Here is a 23,507-nt window from a genome sequence, read left to right on the forward strand (position 1 = left end):
ATTCTTCCATCTTAGAAACATTGCCAAGCTACGAAACATGTTATCTGTTTCTGATGCAGAAAAGCTAGTTCATGCATTCATGACCTCTAGACTGGACTATTGTAATGCACTTCTAGGTGGTTGTCCTGCTTCTTCAATAAACAAGCTACAGGTCGTCCAAAATGCAGCAGCGAGAGTCCTTACGAGGTCAAGAAAATATGATCATATTACCCCAATTTTACAGTCTCTGCACTGGCTACCTATTAAGTTCCGCATCAGTTACAAATTATCATTACTTACCTATAAGGCCCTAAATGGTTTAGCTCCAGCGTACCTAACTAGCCTTCTACCACGTTACAACCCATCACGCACCCTAAGGTCACAAAACGCTGGACTTTTGGTAGTTCCTAGGATAGCAAAGTCCACTAAAGGAGGTAGAGCCTTCTCACATTTGGCTCCCAAACTCTGGAATAGCCTTCCTGATAATGTTCGGGGTTCAGACACACTCTCTTTGTTTAAATCTAGATTAAAAACACATCTCTTTTGCCAAGCATTCGAATAATGTATCTTTTTAATTTTAATTGTGAGTGTAGTTGCATCTGATCAAAGGTGCATTTTTATTCATTAGCTTGGGTTAAACTAATTTTACTTTGTTGGATCAGCAGCTATGCTAATGATGTCTGTATTTTGTTTCTATGTTTTGCCACGGGATTCACATCCCGTGGTAACTAGGATTTACACAAGCTCCAGTCTGGATCCAGAACACCTGAGAAGAGATGATGCTGACCCTCAGAGGACCTCAGATGATGCTAACCCTGAATGAACAAACAGAACTAACAATTATTCCTAAATGTGTGACTTAATCATATAATAACTTAATTAATAATATTGATAGTTCATCGTCTAGCTGACTACGTCTTGTATTATTATTATTTTTTAGTTTTTCTAAAATCCTGTCAAATGTGCACAAACTACTAGCTACTACTAAATATTGTAGAAACATAATTTTCTGTAAAGTTGCTTTGTAACGATTTGTTTTGTAAAAAGCGCTATACAAATAAACTTGAATTGAATTGAATTGAATTATTTTATTTTTTACTTTTTTAATTTGGCATAATTCCACTGTGTTGAAGAATAACCTTGAATATGCCAATTTTGTAAAAATTATATGTGTGTGGTTGTTTGCTTGCGTGTGTGTGTGTGTGTGTGTGTGTGTGTGTGTGTGTGTATTACAATCTGAACCGTTAGTTTATGACTTAAACAAGATTGATGTATTTTTTATGTTAGGTAGATGTTGTATAATTCATTAGTCCAGATTAATGTAGCATAAACAAACATTCATTTTATTAATATTACAAACAAATCTAATATGTAGTAATTTAATGTAAAATTTATAGATCATTAATAAATAAAACATTATTCTAAAATTATAAATCCTGTAAAAATATTGTTCATTGTTAGTTTATGATATATTAACTCAAGGTAATGCATTCAACCTTATTCCATTATTTCCATAAATGAATGAATGAATGAATGAATGAAAAATCTGGGAAACCTCTTACCGACAGGTGACATCTCAGGCACACTAGCCGTGTAGGGCCCTTCCAGGAACTTTGGCTCATTGTCGTTGATGTCCTGCACCTTGATGACAAACTCGGACTCTGGTTCCAGCGGTCGGTTGGTCTCGATGTCCACCGCTTGAGCTCGTAGCGTGTAGTAAGGCTTCTCCTCGCGATCCAGACTGCGTAAAGCGTGTATGTCCCCGGTGATCTGGTCGATGGTGAAGATGGTTCCAGCGCCATCGCCTGAGAGAGTGTATTTCACTGCACTTTCTCCTTTATCCAAGTCAGTGTGTAACTAAAGAGACAGAAAGAAGAATATGGAATATGCATCTAGAATACACAAGTGATCAAAAATTTGTAAAATTACCAAAGTGGTATCTATCTATCTATCTATCTATCTATCTATCTATCTATCTATCTATCTATCTATCTATCTATCTATCTATCTATCTATCTATCTATCTATCTATCTATCTATCTATCTATCTATCTATCTATTCAATCCAATTCCATTTTAATGAAAGTGAATAGCATTTGAATGCAGTCATCAATAATATTGTTCATTAATTTGATAGCATATCAGCGCTGTACAGTGTTATTAATCATATGCATGTCTCCCATCTGAAGAAGCATCAATCAAAGATTGTGTCGAAGTTGAGACAGTCATGTTTAAAAAAGCTTTTGTTTTCCTCAATCTGCGCGATATCTTGAGTGAACCATAAATCAAAAGAGAGCTCAATTATCAGACTGCTTTATTGTCATATATCTGCACATTCAGAAATGAATGAAAAGAAAGAGAATAGAGGTATGCAAAAGAAAAGAAGAGCTAAAGCTCAGCAATCAATCCAGTAATAACTAGAAGTGGAAAAGTTAGGTGATACTAATTAAAAATGTAATTAGCATAACAATAGCAATCAGTTACACAAAAGGGATTCATGTGCCGACTGGGTCCTTGAGAAACCTCACAAATATGCAGAACTGGTGAGAACATCTTGTCTCTCTCTCTCTCTCTCTGATAATAAGTTCAGCACAAATATAACACAAAATGGACTAAGCGTCTTCCCAGACACTCATTACGCTCTCAGAAGAAACGCTTGCTCTTATTTTTTCACAAACATGACAAGTTCAAACCGTTTAGCATAAACTGACAAGCAAGAGTGATAAAGTGAGAACTGTGTTTACATGCAAATTTCTGCCAAAAAAAAACAAAAAACAAATAACCCCGCCGGAGGAGAAATACAGTACAGGAAAGCATGGAAAGGTTGAGTATGTACTAATATGTCTGTTTTCATACACACACCATTTATGAATTATGTTTGCAATAAGATTAGTTTTGGAATGTTGTTCTTTTAAAAACTTTTAAAGGTATTTTAATAATATGTTTGAATATGTAATACTGCATAGGATTTCTTTAAAGTGAAAAAGTTAACAGCACTAATTTGATTTGGGTAAGCTCTTTATTTATTTATTTTAGAATCTTTTCAATATTAAGGAATGTTTCACTCAAAAATTTAAGATGTAATAAATAAATGTACTTATCCCGAGGCCGTACAAGATGTAGATACATTTATTTTTTCATGGGAACAGATTTAGATATTTTTTTAAATCATTATTTGCTCATTAGTGGACCCTCTGCAGTGAATGGGTGCCGTCAGATTTTGGGTGAACTATTCCTTTAAATTTAACTTTTTATTGTAATTGTGATTTACCTAATTACATGATGGTAATTTCAGAAGCATACTTAAATATAAATACTTTTATTTCAACATATGTAAAATCATATTGCAACGTTATGGCTTCACCCATATCTGCTTAACATCTTCTTTGCAAATAAAAGTGCAAGTGTACATATAGGCTTAGACCTCTATTATGCTATTCTCAGCTTACATGTCTGGAGTAAAGATAAGCACTGGATTGTATGTGTTATTGTCTCAGTCAACAGGTGCTGAGAAAGCAACAGTCAAATACTTGCCTCCTCTCACAATATGGACAATTAGAGGCCTGTTCTATCGCCTGCAGATTCAATAGGGTCCTAATATACTGCAGGAATGAATAAAGGCTCTATTATCATTCGGTGCCATAAGCGAAGGATCAACCTGTCAAAATTACTTCTTCAGCAGTCTTTTTAGGGGTTACAAAAGCAGTAATTATTAAAGCTGTAATTCCTTCAGAGATTTTCAAGAGAAGCCTTTAAAAAAAAAAAAAAAAAAATGTTTGCCTGATATTTATAATGTTCTCCAAACCCCAGACCAGATCTCATTGATCTATCAGCTCTCTACATTACATATGTGTTTCTGCACTCTCTGTGTGTGTGTGTGTGTGTGTGTGCATGATCATACGGTTCGCTACATGGTGTCTGGCCAGTGATTAAATGCATGTTTGGTTTGCAAAGGAAGTGTCAGCTCTATGACTGGATATTTCTTACACACCAGGATACTGAAAGCCCTTGAGGACCAGCGTTCCTGCACACTCGCTGCATGCTAATATAGTCAGACCGTGCTTAAACACTCAGCCAATTCAGTTAAATAAATACATTCCCCAGCGTGCAATGACTGCAAGGAGTCTGAGGAAACCAGCACTAGAGTCATTTACTCCAAACCCACATGCATATGTGTTTATGGATCTTATTTCTGTGTTTATGAATGTGAAAAGGGAGACATCTGTGCAATAGGAGTCTTTAGGCTTAATACGGATGCATTTATTTAATTTTACTGTAGTAAAAACAGCAATATGTTGAAATATTATTAAAAATATGTGTGTGTGTGTGTGTGTGTGTGTATGTTTGTGTGTATATATATATATATATATATATATATATATATATATATATATATATATATATACATATTATTATTATTATTATTATTATTGTTTATATATATATATATATATATATATATATATATATATATATATATATATATATATATATATATATATATATATAATTTTTTTATTTATCCTTTGATGCAAAGCTGAAATTTCAGGATCATTATTCCGGGCTTCAGTGTTATATGATCCATTAGAAACAAGCTCAAATTTGATGCTCAATTATTACTGATGCTCAGTTATTTATAATGGTTTTTATTATCCTTTATTATACTTTATTATAAGTTTTTGCTGCTTAATATTTTTGTGGAAACTGAAACATGTTCTATCAGGAATATTTGATGAACAAAAAGTTATGAGGAACAGCATTTACTTAAAACAGAATTATTTTGTAACATTAAAACGTTCGTAAATGGGGGTGTTGATATCAGGATGTGTTTTACATGGATCATGTCTGTAATGTTGACAAAAGTAGGAGAACAGAAGCGGGTCTGTGTTTATTAGCGTATGCATGTTTTGAGCGATGGGGCAGATGCTGCGTTAGCCATAGTGTTTGCATTTTAGTTTTTGCCACATTTCTGGTGCTCTGGGGCGCAGATTCACAGGAAACTGTGAAAGCGGTCTAACACTCGTGTAGTTTATCGTTCAGTTCGCTGTTTGATTACGTGGGACAGAGAAAAAGTGTGAGGGAGTTTTTTTGAGAGCTTTGTTTTTGCTCACGAGGTAGAAAACTGACATGCATCTGTTTGTGTGTGAGTGTGTGAGTGTGTGTGTGTGTGTGTGTGTGTTATGAAACAAACACAACAGCCCCAACAGATGGAGACAGTCTCAGGTGGATAAACGGCTGATCTAATCACAAGCAATTAAGGAATGCAACATTGTACTTCCGCTTACTTCCGTTATTATCAGCATTGATCATAAGAAATGCTTCTTGAACATAAAATCAGCATATTAGAATGATTTCTGACGGATAATTTGACTGAAAACTGCTGTAATGGCTGCTGAAAATTCCGTTCTGCACCACAGAAGTAAATTGCATTCTAAGATGTAGTTTTTATTGTAATCATATTTTTGATCAAATAACTGTATCCTTGGAAAGCATGAAATTTCTTTAGAAAGCATTTTAAAAAATTACATATCTCAAACTTTTGAAGAGATGATATGACGTGAAACTTTTTCTGTAAAAATTATAATTGTGATCGCTGATGGCTGACATCAGTGACATCTGTGCGACCATGCAACAAATCAGCCTGGTTGCCATAGTGATATTTAGCATTTTTATAATGTGCAATTTATAAAAAGTACCAGCTTGCAATTAATTAACTGATGCAAGATAGCCATGCTTTAATGCTTCTACACATGACAGATGAACACGTCTTTTCCCCTCGCCTATATCTAAATTATGCTAGAAATATGGATCATAGCTTAAAATATTAATAAGGTATATGAACAATTTGAAGGAAAAGTGCTAAAAAGCAATTTTACTTTCAAGACTGTAATATCAGCTCGCTCTGAAATCATTGTGCCTCAATGAGCGAGCAATACTGCTTGGAACATTAGCGTTTTTTAAATACCTTCAGTGCACTTCAAGCAGAAATCTCATTATTATAAAAGTTGGATTAAAATATGTGGTAGGTAATATTGGCAGTGCAGATAAATGACATCATTATTCCCTTTTACCTTAACCAATCTGTGCCAGCGCATTCGTCATCTGTGTCATACGTTAACACCGCAAATGTCTTATTTTCTAAATGCAGACAGACTGGGCTGCTGTATCGCTAGCATTTCACATGCATAATTTGTGGCCCAGTTATCTGTACAAATGACTTCACATCTGCAGAATTAGTTTGGCAACAGAACAAGCTTTGGGATGGGTTACTGCAGCCTGATTTTCTCTCAGGTGTCTGGGTTCCTTGAAGCAACCGACACCATTTTCTGGTCATTTTGGATCGTAGTGCTTTAAATGTAATCATGAATTGGATTAAGTAACCTTCAAACTGGATTCACCATAATATTGAAGGCATTGGTTGTCTCCACAGTGTCCATTATGAAGGATTGCGTATCGCACGATCTTCAATCTTGCATATGATGGAGCTGTCATGTTTAGGGCAATTGTATAACATGTCTTCTATAGAAACCAACTGAGACTAACACAAATGCATGAGATAAAGTTTGAATGTTGGATTGACAACAATAGACAAAAAGCATTGAGTTTTGAAGGCCCATTTCCCTTGAATATTCTTAGGACTTCTGTTATAGTAGTATTTGGATGAATGGATAGAAGTTTGCAATAGGGCTAAATATGCTGACATGGTTTTATGTTTACACAGTAAACACTTTGTTCCCTTCCATTAATTAATTAATTCATCCATCCATCCATCAACCCATCAATATATTGTCATCTAAGGATCCATACATCCAGTAAATACACATTCATACTTTGTCCATTCCATCCATCCGTCTAAGGATTCATCCATCCATCCGTATGTTGTCATCTAGGGATCCATCAATCCAGTAAAAACACCTCCATCCATCCATCCATCCATCCATCCATCCATCCATCTATCCGATACACCTTCATACTTTGTTCATTCCATCCATTCATCCATCCAGTAAAACACCTTCACACTTTCTTGATTGATTGATTGATCCATTCATTCATTAATCCATCCATCCTCCCATCCATCTGTATATTGTCATCTAAGGATCCATCCATCCAGTAAATACACCTTCATACTTTAATTCTATCCATCCATCTGTTTAGTTGTCTAGGGATCCGTCTATCCATCTGTCCATATGTTGTCATCTCGGGATCCATCAATCCAGCAAATATACCTTCATCCATGCATCCATCCATTCCATTAAATCAATTGTTTTTATCCATTGTTCCATCCATCTATCTATCTGGTAAATACACCTTCAAATTTTGTCCATCCATCCGTCAACCTCATCTGTTAGAAAATATTTAAGTCAAAACAGACTGTGTTGAGTTTGGAGGATTCTTCTTCAACATTCTTTGAGAAGTTACTATACGTTTACAAATGTTTGTCTTATTAGAAAACCTTGTCCAAGTTTGCTTTTGAAAGACCAATGTAACCAGTGCATCAGCAACCTCATTGTGCTTGCATTATTAATAAGCAGTGCCTTATTCTCTGACACATTTGAGCCCAAGCACTGTGTGTTGCATGGAATCTTCACAGCATCACCGTTCATCACACTATAGGGCTGTAAACAGTCTTATCAGGTGCACATTTCCAATCATGCTCTAGTCTCATTAAATGCACACAGTAAAGCTGACCTCTCTTTTAGCCAAGCCATGTTGTGAGACACACACAGGTAAAGATTGGCCTGTTAAAGATAAGCTCTCCAGCGCAAAATCCATTATTATCTGCTTCTGTTTGCTGTCAGCCTGCAAGGTCAACCCTAGATGAGGAATTCAGAAGAGGCTCAATCTGGCTCGGAACAAATTTGGTGCAGAAGAAGCACTTCTGATCCTAGTAAGGTCAAGTATTGCTTAAGTACTCAAGTATGCTGTTGCATTCTGGGTAAGCATGCTGTTATAGAAATATCTGCAGAATCCATGTAATTGTATTCATTTTGACTTAGGGCAAAGAAAAATCATTTATTAGCAATACAGCCTAAATGCACATGACACCATTTGTCTAATTTAAGGACAGATTTACTAAAAGTACATTTCAGTATAGATTACACTGAAACCTCTATGTCAGTCTTTACAAGGAAGGAACGCATTGAAAGACAGTGCATGGTGCGCTTGACCATAAATAAGCCCAGTTAAGTGATCCATGGCAATGGTACTCAAACCTCTGTTAATGCTTTAGACATGCTTGGTGAAGAGAGTGAATGGATAATTACAGTCTGTCTTGGCGGGTCAGTGTACATGGTAACCTTGATTAGTGTACAGGTCACTGGAGAGATTCTGTCTGGTCATTTGACGCTGATTACTCAAGAGCGCGGTCTGTGATTGCATTATGGAACTCTTGCTGCAGCTGCTGTGTATTGATGGAGTGTGTTATACATATAAAGGGCTGGTTTAACCATTTAGCATATGAACGGTTTTGAAAGACTAGATTCATTTGAAGGGTTGGATGATATTGTGTATACATTGTGAATATAAAACCTATTATCTTTCATTTAAAAGTCAACATGAAATAACGGTCCTAACCCATTTTACTTCTGTAATGTTACGTCTGAGTGAAATAGTAAATGAGAAAAAAAAAAAAAAAGTAGGTCAGTACTAGATTTGATCTTTTGGAAAATGGTTGGATTAAAAAAAAAAAAAAAAAAAAAAAAAGTGGTGATTTATACTACACTGAGTTTGAAACACTAACAGCAGTCAGTTTTTGATGAGATTTGTTTTTATCTGTCTGAAGGCCAGTTATTGAATCTTTTGTTATTTTGATTTTGTCATTTTAAATGACTAAAACAATAATAAAAAATAAATAAATAAACAAATATGATTTGAGTATGTTTTAAATTATTATTATTTATTATTTCAGTGTTTCCATTTGAAGACTCATGTTTAATTTCTGTTGAAGTTTTCTGAGTGAAAATTGTTTCTCAGTAAATCTTACACAAATCCAGAATGTTACATTTATGTTAACTTACTTAAAGGTTGCAGTACTTTAAACAATAGGCTGGAAATGTCAATTTCTGTAATTATCATTTAAAATATGTAAAGAAACATTTATTTATTTTTACTAAAATTAATCATCATGAACCACTCCCCCTTTTCAAAATAATGTGCACTAATCAATTGTGCCCAATAACACCATAAACACATATTCAAGACGTATAGGTTCAGTTTGTGATTTGTCTATATCCATTAACCTGCGTTTATCTCTGTTAAAACATTCTCTTTCTCTCTCTCTTTTTTATGGCATCCTTTTCTGGTAAAATTATCTTGGCTTCCATGCACAGATCCATGTCTTATTAAGTTATGTTGAAAAGATCTGAGAGCTAATGATAGGTGGCCTCAGACAGAAGAGATCGCAGTCGTTTCGGGGAATTAATCAGAGAATAGGTGGTGGGGAGAGATGAGGTGGACGTGGGTGTCAATAACACAATGGGAGCGAGGAAGTGTCGACCTGTCAGCCAGAAAGAGCTCACGTAAACAAGCTGTAAAATGGATGGCCTTTCTAGAAAATGCATTATGGTATTCAAATGAGAGACCTTTCTGATAGAAGCATTTTCTAAAGTTTTTCTAAAGGAAAATGTTCGCCGAACTAGCATGCTGACAACTTCAATTTAAGCCTGTTTGTATCTTTAGAAGGATATTCTGAGGTGTTTGTTTTCTTGTAATATGTTGTTGCATTAAATGATCCTTAGATTCTTTACAAATCGTGTGTGTGTGTGTGTGTGTTCAACATTAAAGATGTTTGAAATGCCAGGGTGAATTTAGAATTTTTTGGTGAACTGTTCTTTTAAGAAAAAGCACAAAAGTGAAGCTGACAGCAGTGCAGAAACTGAAAGGGCTGTTTGGATAGCAGTTGATGAACAGATTGTGCTGAGAAAGGCTGAAGATAAATGAAAGATGACGTCAGTGCAGGTACAAAAAGCTGTGAGAATAGGAAGACTTCAAAAGACCTGGAGCAGCTCTCCCAGCTAAAATGATTGGATTGGGTCTGTAAATACCCATCTCAAATTTTCCCGGACAACATAGCATACATCTCTTTTAGACTGAGTGATTTTTCATTTATTGGGCTCTTTGTTAAGGGCACGGATGTTCTTCTGTGTTCCTGTAAGTGCAGTTTCCTGCGTCTTCTCACCAAAGCTTGCTGCGGGATGGACAAACCCACAGAAAAAGCCCAGTCGGTTCGCGTCTTTGTAAACACTGTATAAACCCTTGATCCGCTTGGGCTTCCTGATGATTCGTTTGAGCTCATCTGGGATTGAAATCCTCAGATATGAGGTGAATGTGATCCAGCTTAACTTTCTGAGAAGCTCCCTCTGCTTTACAGTCAATATGAACTGCTGTTTGCATCTGTAAACGGACGTATTTCTGAGTAAAAACTATAGTATCATTTGGGGGATTCTGTACTTGTGCTTAAGTATTATTGGGAAATCAATACTTCCATTCTTACTCAATTACTGTTCGGGTGCAATTATAGAACTTTCTAATTCCTTGCCATTTCACTTAAGACTTTTTATTCAGGTCATCAAGACATAAATCTTACTCCATTTACAAGCCGATACAATGTATTTGGTCATAACTATGATAATTTGTCCTTGCAAAGAGACATTTCATTAGTCACCACAACCGATTTGACCTAAAGCAATGCATTTTAATCATTCCTGAAAATGGACTGACTTGACGCACGGTCGCGGATCGTTTAATAAACCACTATATTCAAATGTCAGACCATTAGAAAATCAGTTGTTGGTTTTATAAATTCAGGTCACAGGTTTGAGAATATTGGATTCATTGTCTTAGAGACATAATCAGGACACCGAGGAAATTGGTTTTAAATGGATGTTTGTGCATCAGAGAAAATTCTCAATTTTCTCTTGATTTCAGCTATTTTAAAAGCTAAGGACAAAATAATAATATGTTCAGATACAAATAAATCCACATTTAATTGTACCTCATATTATTATATAATGTCCATTCAAGAATGTTTTTAGCTATATGTAATTTTAATTTGGTTACAGTGGTAATATTTAAACATAAATTTAATATTTTTCCCATTAGGAACTAACTGGATATGTCATTAAATACAGTGTAAATGAAGTCAGGTGCTTGTAAGGATGGGGTTAAAAAGTTTGAGGAATTTATTATAGCTGGAAATTATTGCTTCAGACTTCAGAGGCGGAGCAAGTTGAATTTTCATGCAACATAAAAAAAAAAAAAAAAATACATAATTTTTTCTTTGGAATTATGCGCTTTAATGAATCATGCCCAATAAGACCAGGAACATGCAGAAAGTAGATGGGGTCGATTTTGATTTCATGTTGCCTTGAAACATCATAAAATGACACAGAGGTGCACATCCTGTCAAATCACTTTTGTATATTGGTTCATTTGCTTTTTTAAATCTGAACCTATCAGATATGATACAGTAGGTTAGACAGAGAGGTTGACTGATGACTCTTTGGCTAATGATGTCATAAATAAAGTTACATTATAAAGTTGCTTAAACCCACTGACCTGTGTCTTTGAGATTATGTATAGTCTTTATTATGTTATTAGCTCAGATGATTGAAGAAAGAGGTGAATTGTGGGTGGTTACGAGTGACAGCGAGAGGAGGGTTTAATGGTGATTGAAAGGCTAAATCAGGACAGGGAGAGGAAGAGGAAGAGAACTTGATTTACAGTCAGCCGAACGATTGCGTTTTTTCTTGCGAACAGACATTGCTCAACATCAAGGACGGCAGCGCATTATTTAATTGCAGAATTGAAGCTTTGTTGCAGTATTCCCAAAGGCTCAATGAGGCATTTATTCCTCCGTAATAAACGATAAAATGCTGATGTGCTGTAGAGTTTCACCAGTGTCTGGAGGCTGTGATGATCTCATGCTCACAGCTTTTGCATAAATGCATACCGAAAAAAATAAAAATAAATAATAAAAAAATAAAGTACATCCGCCTGCTGTTGCATATTATGTGTCAATCCATCAACTCTTCTGCTTGAAATGAATATTTTATGCTTGCAAAAATGTTATCTCATAAAATAAGATATCTATTTCCACATTCCACATTCCAAAACTCTCTGTCTACCACTTCAACACTTCCAGTTATTTCTGTTATGCAGTACATTTTAATATCCCTCTTTATTTGGTATTAGTTGTAATGGATGCGATACTGAACTTACAATTTTTATAGAGAGATGGATTTTAATCACTGCACTATATTTGGGTATTGCCATTTTTGTTAATTTCCTGGGTACTGCAATAACTTATCTTATGAAATCTGGCAATTTGATCATTTAATTCCCATTTCTTTAATTTGAAATGATTCAAACAAGGCATGTTTTCCTGGTATTATTGTTGTAACTGGTATATACAGTATGCATATATGAAAAGCAGTGGATTAAAAATGGTATTAGTGTTATTCTGTAAAGTTGCAGAAATTATATTAGCAACACTTCAGTAATGAATTGAAAATCTAAATGAAAATGAAGGAGTCATCTTCCTGAACATTAGCACATGAGCAAATGCAATATTGACTGTGTACAACAGTTAAACAAGAAGTTAATATTGAGTGAGTTACATTGAGACACAACAGTAGATGTGTTTACATGGACACTTTTTGCTTCCATCGGAATGAATTAATTCTGATTGACGAATTCGTGTTTACATGAACGCTTAATAATGTCAACAGTTTGATATGCTCGTTTATGTCACACGTTTCTGATCGGATTTAATCTGTTGACATGCGCACACTGCATGAATATACAGACTTCCCGACTGTTGTCAGACTGTTTTAAAATGCACACGTGATATTTATCTACTATGGGTCCTAATTAAGTGATGACCAGCACATTAACTGTTGTAAAAAAAAAAAAAAAAAAAAAAAAGTAGTAAAAGTCCCCGTCTGTTGATGAGGACTGGTGGGACATTGTTCTGCTCCACTTCACAGATGCGGAGTTAAATGGGAGTTTTATAATGCTTTATAAATACTTTCCAGTTTTGATTGTCAATCGATCAAGTGTTTACATGTCATATCTCTTTGATTACAAAAGGAATAAACCACCCCTTACAATCCTATCAAAATTTGAATCGGATCTGGCCAATTCAATCCGATTGACGTGTTTACATGTAACTTTTTATTCAGATTGTGGTTGTAGTCCTATTACGATCAGATTAGTAGGGTCCATCTAAACACAGAGTGTCTGTTTTACATTTCACTGAAGGAAATAGATTCAAACCAAGTCAGAACAGAAAATGTGTGCCTCTCAGAGCACCACTGTGGTTACTGAAATGATCTGATTTTTATACAAAACATTTGAGTCAGTGATTCAATAATCCTTTCATAAAGGCACTATGAACGATTTATTTGAATCAATGATTCAAATCGTTGGGTACCAAGATATGTCTGACTCCATGCCATTTTTTCATGAATGATTTTTGGGACCTCAACTTGTCCGTCCAACAAAGATGTTTACTGTTAGCGGCTCTCACAGCAGCAAAAAAGTTGCCAGTCAACCGCTGGAATCTTCCTCACACAATGGACAGACAAACCTGGACTGTGTATTTGTTGGACAGTATCTCAATGGAACTCTCAACTTCTTGTGTACATAGATTTAATGTTAAAACTGTACATTTATGAATTTCAGCTTTTAATGTTGTGTCATCTTTTCTAATATCATTGTAAAAAACATATTTTAGCGTTATTTATGTATTAATATTACTTTATTTATTTATTTATTTATTTATTTTATTCTTTTGAAGGCAACCAGAGGTAGGATAATTTGGGATGGTTTGTAAATTTGCACATTTGCTTTTTTGTTTTATACTATTATTCCTAGAAGAAAATGTAATAAACAGTTATGAGAAGCCTTACTCTTCAGAAATACCAACTGTTGCACAAACAAAAAGCAGTTTGCATGGCGATATAAATTAATGGATATGGCAAATAAACAACACAAAGTCCCAAGTGCAGTTTATGCCTGACTAAGAAGCCTAAAGAAATGCAAGCATTGTTCTTTCGCTCCTTTTTCATTTGGTTTATTCCTTTGACACCATGGCACGCAGCAGACCCCCCTCCACTCTCTGTCTGTCACACAGCAGTAAACAAATGTTACGAGAGTCTTGCATTTATTAATTCAAAATAGACAAAAGCCAGTCCCTTGTTCAAGGTAAAAACAAAGCAATCCGACAGAAAAGCTTTCTTGCATTTCCTCTTACCTCTAAACCCCAGCCATGATCTGCCAAGGTCTCAGAGCTCACTGAATGCACACTGTGGCATTAATGTGTTTATTTATTTATTTTGCATTCTGCTAATCATCTTTGCTGCTACTTTGGCTCATTGTCCTGATTAAGACGTCTTCCGCAAACCGCTCTGAAAAGTATGCAAAGCAGACACCGCCAAAGGTGGTGAAGTATTCATTCTGTGCCGTGAGTCATGTTTGCTGATGTGTTGTGGCCTTGAGCATTCCATTGTCAACTTCTTTGTTTCTCAGACTTCTCTTGGTAAATACACAGTTGCTTGCTTGATAATGAAACAGCTCTTGCAGAAAGTGAAGGAAATCCTGTGCTAGGAAACCTGACATTATAGTTCAAAATAAAAAGTTAAGCTAATGCTAATGTGTCGTTTCCTTCTCCTTGGAGTGACATAAAGGATGTTCAGGTGGTCTGCTCCATTAAAACTGGGGAAAGGGTGGAGGGCACAAGTTCATACTTCATTAGAGGGAAAATCCTCTTTAAATGTTAGATAAAGCGAGGTGTTCAAATCATGCTCGGCTCAGCAGGGGATGAAGCCATCTGTTTTAAGATGACTTTGGCTCAAAATGAAGCGCATCACTAATCACTATGAAAGAACTTAACTCTGGGAGATTTGTTTAGTCTTTACCTCTCCACATGCATTTGGAAAAAGTAGGTGACAGTTGACAGTGGTGAGGCCCATCAGCGATGAATCTTATTAACATGCAATAATATTCATACTGAAATGTCTCATTTTACTTGATAAGTGTGTGGAAAGATCAGGTCGGGTTATGATCTGCTAAAGGCAATGTACTTTGGAAGGATACGGCACTTTTCTGCATGAAAATGAGATTCTAGCTTCATGTTGTGTTGTTATGACCGCATATTCGGAAATGCACCGCTGAATATGAATGCTTTGTGATTAAAGATCACTGTCAGTGCGTACATGTCTTCCACCAAAACATGTGCATCATGCTAAAAGCCAATTTTCACCTTATGACAGATTCGTGTACATGCAATACAATGGAAAAATTACATTATTTGACCTGTCAGCTGCATCATAATTAGAATAAATGGCAAAGTTTCCCTGTCTGTTTTGTCTCATGGCTGGATTTTAACGCTCCCAGTATGGGTATTTACCATAAACACATGAAACCACAGTGTGAAATAGTCTAATAGTTAACTTTTCATTAACTATTATTTGCACAACACCCAGACATGTTTTTAGTTTATATATATATATATATATATATATATATATATATATATATATATATATATATATATATATATATATAGTTTTGCTAATTTTATTCATGCCTGCATAACTGTGGTCTGAGTTGGTTCTAAATTAAGATTCTAAATGACTTGCGACGTGCTTGAAAATGCTGCACCCAAATTTGATGCGCATACATCTTTGTATGCATGGTAAGTGAATGATACCAAATTTGTCGATTCTGTCTTCCTGATCTTACTCAGTTGAGTTTGTATTACTTCTAAAATCAGTGATTTTTCTTTCCTTGATGTTTATCAAGAACGGTTTCCAAATGGGTAGCAGTTACTTAACTATCTTGTAAGTCATGCAGTCCATGTGCTTTTGGTTTAATTTGAGCAAAGTTAAGAAACTGAGTCTCTCAGTTTAATATGGAATAGAATGTGTTAATTAATTTAGACCAGTGAATTTAAGCAGTGAGTCTGGATTAAACAAATTAAAGGAAAGGTCGACAGACCGGCACTCGCTTTGGCTCAGCAGAGTATGACTTCCGAAAGCTGTTACAGTTATTAACCAGTGTTGCAACTGAAATGCAATCATGATCAACGTGCGCTTCTTACCTTTCCAACATACTGTGGGTCTGAGCCCATGTACTCCTCGAGCACAAAGAACTGGTTCCACACCCAGCCCCTTTTGACCCTCTGAAATCCTCTGGAACCTCCATTCCTTCCTGCCGTCGATGGCCCCGTCTGGCTGTGGGGCCACTCTTGCCCTGGCCTGCTTTGGAAGGGAGCGCAGGAGCTCTGCTCAAAGAGGAAGCACAGGAACAGCAGCAGGCAGTTCCTCCTCAGCATTGGGCGGTCTGTTACGGCACTGTTCCCACGTCAAGGTCCAGAGGAAAAAGGGGAGGTGAGAGACAAGAAATCCAGGGCTCCGATGCTCACGAGCTGGAGCGTGAAGCCAGTGGGGATTGAGGAGAGGTCAGGAGTCTGGTGCTCTACCACTCCCCTCGCTGGCAAAATGACTCCGGTCAGCCGGGAAGTAGATTCATCACCTGCAACAAAAAACAAAACAAAAAAACAACAACAGAGAATTCAGTTGTATAGCCAAGAAACAGATATTTTAATGATTTTTTTTTAACCATACAGTGGCTACAATATACATTTTGTGGAATATCTAGTCCTCTAGAGATATCAGTTACCCTGTTTTGACCCCTGTTTGGCATCTTAGAGGTTGTTCACTGAAAGCGGAGAAACATAAATCCTTAATACATCCTCTAAAATGCTCTACAGCTCCTGTGGAATACTGTCTTTCTAATAATAATGCCTGTATATTCACAGCATGTCTAGTCTTAGAGACATGTGGAATTGCAAACTAGCTGTCATAGAGGATAAGCATGCATGCAAGCTCTCTTTTTTTTTACCCTGATTTTAAAGTCTGTTGGAATTAAGGTGCCTGCATACAGTATTGATTTAATTAATATTGCGATATTAATATTAATATTAAATTAGAAATTAGAAAATAACAATGAATTAAAATTACCAAAAGTGACAATAAAAAAATATTTATACTATTACAAAAGATTTTTAAATAAATACTGTTATTTATCAAAGAATCCAGAAAAAGGGCTTCCAAAAAAAAAAAAAAAAAAAAAAAAAAAATAGCAGCCGAAAAAATAAACAGAAAACCTTTCAATATTAATAATCAGAATAATTATTAAGAGCCGAAACTAAGCACCAGATCAGCATGTTAGAATGATTTCTGATGGATCATGTGACACTGAAGATTTAATGATGCTGAAAATTCAGCTTTACATCACAGAAATAAATCATATTTTAAAAGGTATTACAATACAAAACAGTTAGTTTAAATTCTAATATTTTTCACAATAGTATTGTTTTTCCTGCATTTTTGGTCAAATAAATGTAGTCTTGGTGAGCATAAGATACTTCTCAAAAAAAAGCACAACAAAGTAATTATTTCAAACTCTTGACTGCTATTAGTGTACATGAAATATTTATTAATATGGGACTCTCAGTTCTAAATGAGCTTTTTAGCTAATGTTACCAGTCATAACCAAATTTACCACTGCTCTAAATTAATCAAATGAGTGAAATCACTAACTCGATTACAACCAGAATATAAGCACAGAAATGCAATTTTACTTGATAAATGTAGTGTGTGTTTTCGCATGGGGCTGAAGGAGTATGAACCTTCGGTCCATCACTTGCTATTCTTTATGGTTTAGAGACATATTACTTTTATTAGTAACAGTTGTAGAGCTGTGCTGATGCAATCATATAATCAGAGCAATATTTGTTGCCATGAAATTGCATTTTAGATCCTTTTACCAATATTTTTATTTCATTCATAGCATGTCCTTTCGATCGATAAATGAAGAAGCAAGTCATCTAAATGAGCAGAAACTAACAGATTATCTCAGTGTGTTCATTCACATTTCTACAAGGTAGAAGAGATTGAATCTGATCTATCAGGTCTCATGTGTTTGATGTAGTTTCAGTTGCAATCCAATTGAGGATTTTATGATGCACTGCAATGCATTGAAATGTGACATATGTACCATGATGGGATCCTATCACAAGCTAGTTGTCGATCACCTGATCCTAAAAGTATCATTAGTTGAGCCCAAGACATTGCAACTTATTATTATGTGACTATTTATTTTATTTTATTTTATTTTTGTTATTTATAACAGGTACTTTTTAAAATGATACAGTACAAGTAAACTGTAAAAGTGGCATTCGACTATGTTTAGAGATGTAGTTGTTAATTTGATGACTGCATCTTTTTTTAGTTTGATTTTTTTATTCTCACACCCGCATGTCACTGCATGCTTTTCGATGGTAAAGTGGAGCGAACATTTATCTGTGAATAATTATCACATCATATCATGTTAAGAATAACCTCTGTCACTTTGTTAGCAAAAAGCAATTGCAATAAAGTCAACAGCAATTTTACATTGAAGCTGTCACCGGGAGCAGCTTGCAATTATTGCTGGGATCCATCAAGGATCGCAGTGTGCTAGTGGTTATCTGATCATCTCTGGCTAGGAAAGCACTCAACAAGATGTGTCAGGATCCTAAATTACCATGATTAGATGGTAATTTAATCAATCAATTCGATTCTCTGAGAAAGGGACAAAGCGTTCCTCTCATTCAAAAACAGAAACAACAAATAAAGCTTTCAGTATGGATTTGGCTGACATTAAACCATATTTCAGATGCAATGGATCATGGAACATCCAAGAGCAGAGACATGTCCATAATTACTGGGGACTGTCATATCTTCAGATATTGTTGCCATAAGGCAATTAACCACTGTTTTAGCAGGATGAGATCAGTTCTGGCAGTTTATGAAAGAGAATGGCTTCTAATTGGTCACTACTAACAAACACTACTAAGAAAAATCCTTGTGTTAGTAAGACCAGAACAGAAAGTTGGAAGGAAATCTACAATGGAGTCCTATACATGCATATATATATATATATATATATATATATATATATATATATATATATATATATATATATATATATATATATATATATATATATATATATATATATAAAAATATTATTATTATTTTTTTTATTTTTTTCCAGTATTCTCTGATAAACAGAAAGTTAAAGAAAAGAGCAGCATAAAAAAAAGAAAATTGGATACTACTGTTTTAATTCTTTAATTCTTAATGTGATAGACTTATGTTTCATTTATATAATTTATTAAATATTAAAATGGTTTGAATTATATATATATAACTTTATTAACAATTAATAAATGCTGTTAAAGTTTTATCCCTTGTTCAAGATACTTAATGCATAAGTTAATAATCTTATTGTGCAATATTTTTAGTTGTGGCCTCTGTTTTTTGGACCCATTGTAACTATAAAATATATTTGTTGAGCCTTTGGTCTTTAGAAATGTCAAAGGACTGGAACAAACAGGTAAGAGACAGCCACTCTCACGCAAATGAGGTGCTAGGATTATATATGTGTCTGGTGCATGAACAGTTTAAAGCTGCACTGTAGTTATGTAACACATTTCTCAGTGTTTCAGTAGCCAAAGACTTCCTCAACCTCCTGATGTGATTCTGTAACAGAGGTACTGTACATCACCACCTCGTCAATCCTGAGAATCCAGTGCAGATCATAGTTTTGACATTTTTTCCAGCTCTCACACCACCTGATTCAACCTGATGCCAACCCAATAATTCTGTGATATGCCTCAGTGCTTCCCGCCTCTCCTGTCCTGGTTCATTGGCTTCGGGATTGATCGCTAGCTGTTTGTGTGCAGGTCAATGTGCTTATCAGTTTGCCAGCGCTGAACCCCACCTGCTACCACCCAGTGGTGCTTTGGCAGCATTCAAGTGCATCAAGTGTAAACAGTTACCCCGACTTGCCAGGTTTTTGGGTTAGCTCACAATAGATCTGGAGGTGCTGGCGCACCAAGAACGGTCGGTGGTGGCCAAAAGGAGGAGTAGCTCTCCAAGCCCGCCAGACTCGATACTCCTGCAGGGAAGGTGTCAATGGAAAAGCAGTTGACTTCTTATCCCTGGATGCTCTCAGCCGAAACAGGCTTTTTTCAAAGCCAAATAAAATCAAAGAGACACTTCACACTAGTTCATATAGAGCGAAAGACGGCTGGTGAAATTTAACCTGCCTGTTCTAATCAAAAGCTAAAATGATTCAGAGTCATAAATTTAAGCAATGGTTATAAAATCTCAACAGTAACTTCAGGCTCTTACCATACAGGTTCCATATGAGTTGTCGCCAATGAAATGTGTCTTGCTAAATCGTGTTAGATAGCATATTTCATATCTAATGTACTATGGACTGTTTGCTGAGTATTTGTTATGAGGAAAGCAAACAGAGGAATGTCTGTTTGTGTTATGATGGAAATGCAGTTATGTGCAAACTCTATGTATATGATGAAGGATATATTTAATTGATTAGAAATAATAATATTTCTAACAAGTTAAATATTATAATTTTATATAAACGGTCACCTGAAGTGTTGTTCAATAATGCAGTATGTCAGACTGCTTCCCACAAAGTTATAGTTCCTTTAAACTTTTCAGAACGAGAACATTTGATCAACTGCAGCAGGCAATTTCACTTTGTAGGCGAACGCGTGGTGCTTCTGTATGGTTTGATTGATTTTAAAATGTCCCTACAATGTTAAAGGCAAGCCTACGCCCTTGATTCCACCGCGTGGAGACTGGCTTATGTCAACACTTTCGAAACCTCCGTCACTTCAGCATAGATTGAGGTGACTTAAAGTCAAACTCATCCCAGTCATCCGACGCCTGTGAAACATACATCTCTCTTCTACTAGAGTCTTTGCAGGGCACTGCTCTGAATTTCACTCAATTACAGAATCGCTTCTGCAGTGCCAGCCCAGTCATTTGGCCAAAATGCGGCTGTGCAAGTTGCGTCATACCACTTTTGGAAGCAGTAATGTCAAATTTTTAGCGTGCAAAATAGCATTGGTTCACTGACTGATCTCGGTGCAAAGAGAGGGGGATAGAGAAAGTGGACTGGCAGGGAGAGGAAGCGTTCACGCTGCATTGCAAGGAGATGACTGACTGCAGTAGATGAATTCCCAGACAGCCCCAGACTGCCAGCCTCCATTACGTTTTTCCAATCTCCATAACCTGAATGACTTAAACACATCTGGACATTTAGGCTAATTAAGGTTCCATGATTGATCCTGTTAAGCAATTAAAGGATTGGATTAAACAAAGTTCAAGGAAAACCAACCCATCAGCTGGAGTTCATTTGATGATTTGCATTTCATTAGCGTTGGTGGGTCTGGGCAAATTACCTAGCCTAAATTTGCCAGTCTGAGAAGACGCGCTCCAGACTAAAAATATTGATCCAATGCAAGTGGTGATGTTGTCCTTTGAGATATTTTCAGATTTGCTCAATATTTATTTCAAATTTAAGAAGTTATCTGAAACATTTACTCTAAATACCAGCAGAACTAGGCTTCTAAAAAAAACTGCAGTCGAGCTTCAAAGATCGCAAGATTAATGTAAGCGGGTATTGAGTGATTCATTATTCTGAGTTTTTCTATTGCCTTATAATAAAGTCTTATTTGTTAACATTGGTTAATGCATTAAAGGTCATTGCACACTGAATCCGAAATTCTTGTCCGAAATTTTTGCACGTTAAAAATGTAATACAACCTCACCTTGTGTCAGTCACTTTTGCCTCCGAAACTCTTGTCAATTATATAAAAAAAAAAATAATGGATCAGGTTCGATTTTCTGTTTTTGCATCCAAAGCAAACATTTTGACAGAAAAAAAAGACACACACACACAAAAAAAACCTGCATACAAATATTTCGGACTTATATATGTTTTCAGCTATATATGTTTTCAATGTGTAAACATGTGACTTTGAAAATGTATTGGGAAATTTATGCTGAAAAAAAAAAATGTTCAAAAGTTTTCACTCAGAATTTGCCAGTAAATGTTAAATAATTTCAAATAAACGGATAGTAACATTAAATTTAACATGACATTTTAAAAGAAAAACCAGGTTTCAAACGAAACCCTAATTTAAAAATGTAACTGAAATATATATATATATATATATATATATATATATATATATATATTGTAATAATATTAGCTCCATACTCATCGGGAAGAAGGAGGCAGGAACCGGCGGACAATCAAAACATTTTAATAATTCAAAAATAAACACAAAACAGAAAACACAAACCCAAAATAAAAAGCAAACATAAAATATTGTCCAGGTCCTCTCTCGTCCTTCACTATAGTCGCTCCAGTTTTATATCCTTCCATCTCCTACGTGGGACTCGATACCAGCGGTGGGGCGCAGGTGCAGCTCATCTCCAATCACTACACCTGGCCTCACTCCTCGTTCCCACGCCTCTCGGCCCCGCCCCATATTCTCATCATTCATCCCATATAATTATAATATTATAATTATAAAAAATAATTCTAAAGATTAATTCCAAAATCAAAGTGAGTTTGAAAATGATAAGAAAGTGATTAAATGATGACAGCATTTTTATGGTTTTAAGTTTAATCACCAGTATAGTGTTGAATTATCGTGTTATGAATCAATACTTAATTTAAAATGATTGCTTTCACTGCCTCCACCGTACGTCTTTCAAAGCCCCATTCTACATTTATTATAAATGACGTAATTCTGTAAGTCATTGTCAGACTAATTGAATCAAGACTCGTCTGGCTGACACCTGTCGTCTTGGGCTAATTTCATAGACCTGAAACGCTGGTGCATGGGAGGAATGACTTTATCAAGGTTATGCAGCATTTCCCCTTTCACTTACACCCGCAAGATGCTGCTTTAAAGTCTAAACTCATCAGCCAGGTTCTTCTCCTCCTCCACCTGTGCTCGCGACCAAGACAAGCTGTCACAACGTGGGTCGTCCGCATGACGGTGAGGGTCAGTGCTTATTCTGCGCTGACATAATGGGATATGACTGCTCCCGCAGTTCTGGAAGAGTCCAGAACGCTCCGCCGGTCGTTTTCGACGGACTGCGTCGTGCAGCATGCTTGATGAGAGTGTGCTTCATTAGCATGTGTCAAGCCTTGCGTTTGGAGCCCTGACCCGCATGTTGGCCCCCGATAACACGGAGCCTGGGCCTGACAGCATTCCCTGAGTGTTGCCCGACGTTCCCCATTCTCATCACCTTCAATAATCAGAGAGCATATGGCTCGCCGAGCTGCCGCCGCCGATTAAGAGGCGGGAGAAGCAACTCCCTGGGAAAGTTATTAGTTGTCAGGCCTGTCGTAAACATGATTAACTGATAAGCAGCTGCAACTGTGGCAAACTGGAGAAAGAAAGATGGAGCTCATCTGTATGAAGACCTTAATCTAAAATCTGTTTATCACTCAATGGTAGATGTGGGGGTGGTGGTATTTTAATTGTGTCGAAGGCACAGGTGCGTGCGCGGGCGTGTGTGTGTGTGTGTGTGTGTGTGTGTGACTGTTTATGGTGAGTAATATTTTATTAGCGCTGGAAGTCGTCG

The 23,507-nt window shown here is 36.0% G+C and overlaps 1 protein-coding gene across 1 annotated transcript in view; it reads right to left on the reverse strand.

Moving 5' to 3' along the window:
• The window catches only part of LOC113071338 (cadherin-12-like), a gene marked incomplete at its 3' end in the record, with an annotated part of 78,930 nt that overhangs the window by 11,408 nt on the left and 44,015 nt on the right, over positions 1-23,507 (reverse strand). The window contains exons 2-3 of the mRNA XM_026244702.1: positions 16,082-16,515; positions 1,542-1,836 (exon numbers count right to left, since the gene is read on the reverse strand). Coding sequence (XP_026100487.1) covers positions 1,542-1,836; positions 16,082-16,315 — 529 coding nt within the window. The remainder of the gene's footprint in view (positions 1-1,541; positions 1,837-16,081; positions 16,516-23,507) is intronic.

Source organism: Carassius auratus, unplaced genomic scaffold, assembly GCF_003368295.1.
Source record: "Carassius auratus strain Wakin unplaced genomic scaffold, ASM336829v1 scaf_tig00007148, whole genome shotgun sequence".
Taxonomy (NCBI): Eukaryota; Metazoa; Chordata; class Actinopteri; order Cypriniformes; family Cyprinidae; genus Carassius; species Carassius auratus.